General features: G+C 44.4%; 1 protein-coding gene across 2 annotated transcripts; it reads left to right on the top strand.

Moving 5' to 3' along the window:
• The first annotated feature begins 3,263 nt into the window (after positions 1 to 3,263).
• LOC120809767 (uncharacterized) lies at positions 3,264 to 5,878 on the top strand. 2 transcript variants are annotated; one of them, XM_040163803.2, is made up of 2 exons: positions 3,295 to 3,538; positions 3,736 to 5,878. In XM_040163803.2, the coding sequence occupies exons 1-2, from the start codon at positions 3,303 to 3,305 to the stop codon at positions 5,183 to 5,185; spliced, it is 1,686 nt and encodes a 561-aa protein (XP_040019737.2). In that variant the 5' UTR covers positions 3,295 to 3,302; the 3' UTR covers positions 5,186 to 5,878. The 2 variants fall into 2 exon arrangements, with proteins under 2 accessions (XP_077938732.1, XP_040019737.2); XM_078082606.1 differs by having other exon boundaries at positions 3,264 to 5,878.
• The last annotated feature ends 3,189 nt before the right edge of the window (positions 5,879 to 9,067 follow it).

Raw genomic sequence — 9,067 nt, 5'->3', positions numbered from 1 at the left:
AGTGCCAGCTTCATCTTCTGAAGTGGCAGGTGCAGCGATGCTCAGTAAGATTTCAAATGTAGCAACAATCAAACAGCTGAAACAGCTGTGAGGATGGTCGGTAAGGCCAGATGTGCATCCATAGAGACTGGCAATCGCGACTGTAATTATTTTTGTTCCGCTTTTCCCACAGAACTACCAAGCAGAACAACAATATCCTGCTGTCCTTAATGCATGGCCGGAGGACTTTTATGGAGACAGACACAGACAAGAAAAGCAAGATACAACAGACACAGTTGTGGTACTAATCTTAACTTCTCCTATTGGTATTGACAGAATACTGACAAATGGATTTACACTATACTTTTTTGAACGAGAAAACAATAAAACTCCTGAGCAATATACTTTGACACAGAGGCTACCCTGTCTATTTTGTATGCAATTTCCGACAATGTCATAACACAGAAGATGATGGCCAGCTGGTGCCAGATGTTTCTCATGGGAAAAAGTATGAGTCAACCAGTAAGCTCAGTAACACCTTCAAAGGACTAATAACCTAATTTAACGTCAGTACAGCTAAAGAGGCTCTATGGTCGACTCAGATTATCCTTTCCTTTGCACAGATAAATAAAATGCATTAATTCCGCCCGCTTCTTTGTTGACACAGTACTTCCCTGACTGATACATGCTGGGTGTTCAGCTCGTTAGCTAGCATCAGCTAGCATTAGCTAGCGCTAGCTAGTGGAAGAGACGTGGGTACTGTGGAGCACGCTGGGACTTGACCGGTCAGTGGTTAATATCGGTAACTGTTGACAGACGTGTTTGTGTTTGTTAGCTTGTAAGAAAACTAATAGTTAATAATACATACAGTTTCCTATAGCAGCGGTCAGAAGATGTGACGTTTTGTTATGAAATACTTTTCTTCTTCTACTATGAGCGTGTGGTGTAGGGCGCACCCACTGCGCCGCCCACGCCACACGCAGGCAGTGCCTGGTACTGCAGCATGGGCGAGCCCTGATTCATTCAAATGTCAACATGAGATCGCTTAAAAAATGCATCATGCAGAGTGTAAAAAAATTGATTTTATGCTCCCAATGGCCTATTCCATTCCTCTGCTCAACGGTCTTCTCTTTTATTGCAGCCCATATGTCCAGTAATTAAAAAACTCTGGCAAAACTCTGTATCTCAAACAGCAGTTGGTGCACCTCCAAACCCTGCAGCATACGGGGCTCTGATGAGTGTAATCAGCACAGGGCTGAATTGGACTGAACACACGGAGAGCTTTCTCGCTGTTGGTGCTTAATCATGATCACCGGCTCTGCAAGCTGTTCCCTCAGTAGCACGGAAGCTGCTGCTGCTGAGTAGTCAGCTCGGCTACTAGTAAACAGATGATGCACCTCAAAGGAAAAAAGAGGTGGTTTTTCGCTTTTTAAAATCACCCGATAAGTTGACACGGGTGAGCTGGTCATCAAAGTGCACTGATTATTAGCAAGATACATTGTGTCTGACCATCGCAAACACTGAAGAAACAAAGATTTGATTCATTGGAATGGACTTTCTTTATAGTGAAAAGAGAGCATGAAACAACATGTTGGCCCTGCAGTGTGTCATTCATGCTTGTGACAAGTTCTGATAAACATAGCTGGTGGAGGAAGTGTAACTTGTCTAGACTTGAGACATATTGTTGCATACTGTGACAAATTGTGTTTAAGAACATTCAAATTAATGATGCAATGTGCAAAATGCAATGTTTTGGATTAAACAACACAGACACCGAATAAGGAAGGGGCTAAACTGCCATTGGGCAACACAAGTGAAATATTGTAATGTTGTTATTTTAATTGTATAATACTGTTATAGATACTTTCTTCAGTAGTGGGGATCCACTGTTGTGTTCAAAAATGAAGAAACGCCGGACGGACAGAGGTCATCGCTGATCGAAAGGTTCAAATCAAATGTATTTAATAAAGGAGATGGCGTTGCGGTAAAAAGAACATCTCAGCTGGGGAGCCGCTGGTCTCAGCAACCAACAGGCCCCAGGTCAGTCCTTTTGACCATCCCTAGTGCCCGTCTGTCGCCTCCACCAGTGAACTCGAGAACAATCGTTGCTACAGGTATTTATACCAATGCTTAAAGGTGTGAAAGTCAGTGTCCACACCTCTGGGAGTGGTCTTCTGGTGAGTTCAATGTAGCTCGGATTTCGGATGATCCTTATCAATATCAATATCAGTTGTTGTTCAAGTATTAAATGCATGCATTCCAGTTGATTACATTACATCAAATACAATCATAACTGCATCAATATTATTCTATTACAGTTGCAGATTTACAGTGGTTTTACAATATTGTCATTACTTTATGGATTACACAGTTTCAGAATCATGGCTGTATTCTGGTGTACACTATATGCATTTTTATTAATTTTATGAACCGGATCTTCAATTTGTTTCTAATATCCTACACCACCCATTCATTTATTTAACTGAACTGGCCAGACATTTCCTCACAACAATGCAAGAGGTCTGGGTTTTTCCAGACAATGTTCTATAGTTCTTTGTTACAGTATAGTTGAGTAAACTGCATGCAGCCTTAGATAGAGAGAGACAAAGAACTTGTTTGTCATTGCCACAGTTAATCACTGTTCAAAAATAAATTCTGCTTTACATTGTGTACCACAGATTTGACTTTGTATTTTACCTATTTTGATTTTCTAGTGGTATATGAACCTGAATGCAACGACAGTAAGGAATGCACTCATCTTTTTAAGTCTTACAGTTATCTTTTACTACAGTTATTCATTGAGTGAATCAGTGAGTCATAACATCCGCGTCCAGCTGCTTCACAGAAGATCAAAGTCATCATCTGACTTGAGGTGATGTATTCATTTATTAAAATGACCTACTTACAAGTAACCCTCTACAGTAACAATCACATAATGAAGCAAAGTGCAACATTGCGATGCCATTAGCACTAGATTCTTAAATGTTGTTTGATTTGGGGGTACTTTGAGTTCAATGTTGCGCAATACTCAACTTTTGCCCGTTTGAAACCATGGCAACTCATTCCACCTGATAAACAGCACAAGACCAAGTGAATCATTCGTGTTTCCTCACAGTGTCAAAGAAAGAACTCAACCGATTACTTCACGCTGCCAGATTATTTTAGATAAGCGTGCTCACTGAATAAGAACATAATGATAAAGGAACTTTGCGTTTGCAAATGCTTGTTGAAAAACGCATAACAACTCTCTCTCAGCAGTGAAGTGAACTTGCACGCTGACTGGCCGCGCCCACAAAACCTGTCAGCCAACACAATTAATATTAATGTGCAGCCAGGAACATATCAGCACTTGTTCCGTGTTATTGTTTAGCTTCATTGGTTATCTTACACTAGTTCCAACTGAAATACTTGAAGAAGTCACCATTATTACCAGTAATGTGCATGTGTGTGTGTGTATAAATGTGTGCATGTTTGTATGTGTGGGCGTGTGTTCCAATGTCGGGACCAGGAAACTAACAGTGGCAGGAGGAGGACTCAGGGACAAACGAAAGCAGATACAGTAAGTATCAACTGCAGCAGTGTGACAAACACGTGGGCACAGGCAGACAACATGACCTCCATCAGGCTTCTTGAGTTACTTCTTCCCCTTCTCCTCCACCGAGTCTCCGGTGAGGAGACTGGGGCCGTGTTTGGAGCAGAGAGCACCACGATGGACATGGGGAATTGTTTTGGAGTGGATTATATTGTCGTCTACAGATGTGCACCAGAGGGAGACCAGCTGCTTGGCAACTCCGCGGCCAACAACACGGCCATCACACCGCCCGCGGACCTCCAGAGTCGGATCCGCGTACATAAAGAAGAGTACCTGATCGGGTTCCAGATCAGCCATCTCACACACAAGGACTCGGGGGTTTATAGGGTGGAATGCTGGAAGAACCAGACGCTGGTCAGCCAGCAGAAACAGGAGCTGTTTGTGTGCAATGAGGAAACCTCACCTGAAGAGATTCATGTGAAGGAAGAAAACGGAGGGGCTGAGATTCAATGCAACAGCAGATACATCGGTTTGGAGGGAACCTCTGTGCGCTGGTACTACGAGTCGTATCCCTCATACAAGCCAACGCTCCTCCTGGATAGCAGCGTGTCGTTGGTGCCGCTGGTGGAGGAGCTACAGAGTGTGGTGGAGGTCAGAGATCACGGGACATTGCTCTTACTCAAAAACAGCCAGTTAAAGAAAAATCTGCATTTTATTTGTCTTGTGAGCAAAGGTGAGAACTGTCTCAGTTTTCAGAATGTGGAACCGTCAGATGGCAGTGACAGCAGGTACATTTTTGCCTTGGACGGGGACAAAGTGGTGTTACCATGCCCCTCTGAAGGGAACGACCAGCACTGGGAGTCTCCCTTTGGGAGGGTCGATGGTGACAGCGAGAAGATGCACGTGTCATTCGGTGACAAATCTGAAGACTTCTCATTGGTAATTCCTGCTTTTTCTGATGAGCTGAGTGGGGACTATTCGTGCATCTCCTCCTTGCTTGAATTGCAGTACTTTCTGGTTAATTGTTACCAAAAAGAATCCCAAGAAAAAGTTGCCGTTGAGGGCGGGAACGCGCTGCTGGAGTGCCACGCTGACAGAGACGATATCCAAAGGGTGCAGTGGCACCGCCGAGAGCCTGGATCGGGCAAAAATAAACTTATCTACGACTCAAGGGACGCGACTGTTCACATCCCCGGGGATCTGAGAGGAAGACTGTCTCTGTCTGAGAATGGCTCCTTGTTCAATATATTCCACCTGGAGGCGAGAGATCAAGGAGTGTACTGGTGTGTTGTTTTAGAAGACAACTTCCTGGACGAATACACAGATGATACTGAGGATGCAGACTCTGAAGAGCAAATAGAGGATGACCAGTACTTCGACGATGACACATTCAAATGCATTTTCAAACAGGAGACCGATTTGAGGGTAGAAATTCGACCCACCATAAAAACAGTAGTAGTAGAAAGGAGCCCGAAATCTGCCCCCGAAGCCGATCCATCAACAGGCTCTAATGTTGCTGCCTATGCTGTGGGTGCAGGACTGGCAGTGCTGCTGCTGGTGGTTGGAGGGATTGTAGCAGTGATTGTAATAAAGAGGAAAGCAGAGGTCACAGCGAACAGAGAATTAACAATAAGAGTGGATCCTGGTTGTACTGAAGCTTTAGCCCCCCAATAATGAATACAGAGTTTAACGGCTTTTGTAAAGTAGCTCCGAGGAAATCTACATCCAAAAGACATTGATTGTGCTTTTAAATCTGTTCATAAAACTGTAGTTGGTGATTGTGAAAGAGATGTCCTTTGCCTTCATTTTTGTTCTCACGGTCCCTTACTGGCATACAGTGTAAATTCTGGATTGGCCAGAAGTCAACAAGTGCAACGGCTGTCATGACAGAAAGAAAAACCAGTCAGGCTGCTCATCAGTCAACAAGGTCGTAACGAACTAAAAGTACCTGAAGCTCTGGTGTCAAAGAAACATAAAGTCACTGCCCTGTGACAGTATTAGTGCCGTGCACATAAAAAAAGGAGTTTTTTAAGGTAATTAATGTAAATAACTGACAACTATTTCTTTATTAAGCTCACTGAGTGCATGGATTTGTGTCTCTCGTTTCAAATTTTTGATTAATCTTAAAGTTGTTTTTTATTTTTCTAAGTCATCACAACCTCCATATCATTTCTATCATCTTGTGATAGCGAGTCAGGAAGATTCCCAAGACATTATGTAAAGTGCTTGCATGAGTTATTGACTGTAGCTGACTGTTGACATATTGATTCAACTGTGCATTTCATAAAACAATATAATGTCCTGTTTGTATTTTAACAAATGTGTGAAGCGTGCATTGACATATTAATAAACACTTTGAAGAAAGAATCTGGAAAATGTTTCATCCTCAGTATATAATCTCATTTTGTTCCGTAGAAACCGAGAAAGCCAACGCTTGTCTCATTGGGCTGCGATTATCCATGTTCTGAGTTAATGAGCAGGTTTTTTACCTGCTGAAGGAAACTCGTCTGCATCACAGCCAACTAAACACGTGTCCTGTCACGCCGGTAACATCGGGGTCTAGAAAGGCTCCTGTCAAATATATACAGGCATAGCAATTTCAGTAGTTAAAGCGTTAGCTTCAACGTAGTTATTCTGTCCAAAAGAGTTTATCTCAACAAAAGGGAAAGGTTGGAAAACGAAAAGTCATTAAAGGATTTGCTTCATGGCGGAGAATTAAATCAGACAATCCTCTCATCTAACTCTTGGCAAATAAATGATTATACATATATCCAAATTGTTTTTTTAAATTGGGTAAAATATTATAGTATAACTATTAGGGCCATATTGACTTGCAGGGGTCAAATTACCGAATGTGCTTTGACACTCAACAAACAAGCTGCAAAACTGACGATCCAAAACCTGTTTTGATTTTAATACTCCTACACACTTCACCCCTTTGAGCCTTGATAAATATGTATTATCCACAGCAGTGCCGATACATCCAAGGAGGAAATATGGTTTTCTCTTGCCGGCGTATAAAAAAACACACACAAAATTGTATTCCATTGTTCTTAATTTGATGTTGGGCCAATATTTGATACTGCAGCTGCAGAGAACAAATGGACCTTTAGGGGAATCCAAAACTAATTGTTTACCTGTGTGTAATAACATCTCTTAATAACAGAATAGTTTAATGAAAAAACGTCGGATTAAGCCACGAACGAACTATGATAGCTATGAGTAAAAGGAGTAATTTAGACATTTGCCCCAATTTTGTTTTAATAGATACCTTTAAAAAACACATCCACGATCCATGGATATGCTACTGTGGTAGGAAAAGACAAACAATGTCTGTAGCAAAGAAAAATACAGCCACAGTTGTCAAATTGTTCCTGACAACTTGTTAAAATGAGTTTGAGAAGCACGGATGAATCACGCCCCCTTTGCAGGCCTGATGGAGACACAGATGTGAAAGAAGAGCAGCTGCTCGGTGCTCTCAGGTGTAATTACGAGAGGGCTCGGCCACACAAAAAGGCCCCCGGGAGGCCCGACGCAGCGGCGGGGGGGGGGGGGGGGGGGGGTCAGTACGCCTCAGAGAGCAGGAAGATCCAGCAGCCGGCTTCCCTCGCCTTGTTACGGGGAGAGACTATAAATGGAAGTGGCTTAATTGTGGAGGCATCTGTCAGACCCTCTGTGTGCGTGTGGAAGGGCGGGTTTTCAGCCTCCATCTGCGCAGCGTGCGGGTTTGAGCGTAAGCAAACTCTGAGTCATCGCATTGGCAGTGCAGAACCAAAGTTAGAAAAAAATACAATTCTATTAAACCAGCCAGGAAATTGTGTTTTAGTAATTGTTATGATGATCTGATGTTCAGACATACACACTCCATTTTTTACACCAATGTAACAATCCAAAATCACAGCTGGGAGATGTTAATTTGATGCCCCGTGGCTACGCCTGCCCCCCCACCACCACCCGATGGCACCTGTTTCTGCCCGGTCAGGGGACAACATTCTGTAGAATCAGCAGGGCTGTTGGGCGCTGCCGGTCAGTGCCTGCGGGGTCTCAATCTGCTGTAATTTGCCAGGCCCATTACTCCCCCAAAAAGCGAACGCTGTGAGCCTTGTGAGTGTGAAACAGTTTGGTGGAATAGAGAGAGAGGGGGGGGGGGTGAGAGCAAGAGAGACAGAAAGAGAGAGAGAGAAGGAAGAGGGGGGGAGAGAGCACCTTGCTATTTGCCAGTGTCTGATGTGTTGTGCTAATGGCACCAATTATGCAGCAGAGAGCACCGCTGATGGGCTGGTTTTCACACAGCAGAAATGCTGGGAGTAAAACGGCTGCAGCGGAAACCTCACGGGTAGCAAAACCCCCCCCCAAAAAAAAGGGAGTGATGTTAGGGAGACGAGCCTCTCGGGGCTTTTCCTCCCTGTGATAGCAGGCCGCTCCCTACCCAGACGCGAGGAGGCGTCTGGTTGGGTCGCAGCCACGCAGGAATTTATGGCTGTTATTTTCAGATGGCCAATCCAAGCGAAACCGGGACCAATCAAACACTCTCAACAAAAGTGACTTCGCCCGTGGAAGTCTCAAAGGCTTTCGGTGGATTCGATTTGAAGCCTTTGACTTTGGAACCAGTGGGCGTGTGTTCCCGGGATGCTGTGATAATACAACTTCCGCTCCCGTGTGTGGTGAAACCCGTCGGAGAGAAGAAGGTGCACCAGAGGTATATATTATTTGTAATCCTCTGGCATTGTTGCTCATTGTGTGATGTTTGCAAGCAACAACCGTTTCATGTTCTGGAATGAAGCATCACAAGTGAACATTTTGAGAAGAGTCTGCTTGCACGCAAAAGGGAAGCTGGGCCAGAAGAATCGCTGTCATGTAATTGGCTCCTCGGGCGTGACAGAAGTAAAAGAGTTGTTTTATGAATGTCTTGATGGGTGCGAGGAGAAAACTTGAGAGAAAAGAGAAGTTTTAATTTCATTACACGAGGCCTGGAGTCGCCCATGCGCAGAAGCCGGATGATTACACGCCCTACAGTGTGGAAGCAGATTTTTAGTTGTTGTTGTTGTTGCACACAGCAGGGTTTGACAACACAACTGTGCAGCCAACTTGCTCACTCATCTGCATATGAAATAAAAATAATTGCGAGGGGGGGGGAAATGAGACCATCTATATTCAAGAGATCGCTCCAAAAACAATCACACAGCGTGGTGAAGGCGAGCCAGCGCAGCCACACCTCTGATGCACAGATGGCGTGCGTAAAAAACCCCGTCCGTTGCCCCTCCCCGCTCTCCCTCCATCCTCCTCGCCGCAGAAGCCTCTCTTTCTGGTGTCCATCTCGTCCCTCGCGTCCCAACCTTGTCCCTTGTTCGTCTCATCGCCCCGCGTGTCACTCAACGTATTCCTCTCGGGCAGCGGAGCGCCTCGACCAGCCACCCGACCGTAGCCTTTAATTCAATAAATGAAGGCTTGCAGAAAGTTGGCAGGGAACACCACAGCTGGGTAAATGTTGGCCCTGAAAGCTTCGGGTTCATAAAGACGGGGCCGTTCCTTCTGTGATTTAGAAACAGCCAGCGC

This window comes from Gasterosteus aculeatus, chromosome X (genome assembly GCF_964276395.1).
Source record: "Gasterosteus aculeatus chromosome X, fGasAcu3.hap1.1, whole genome shotgun sequence".
Lineage (NCBI taxonomy): Eukaryota > Metazoa > Chordata > Actinopteri > Perciformes > Gasterosteidae > Gasterosteus > Gasterosteus aculeatus.
The sequence above is the reverse complement of the archived record's forward strand: the minus strand, read 5'-3'. Positions and strand labels throughout refer to the sequence as shown.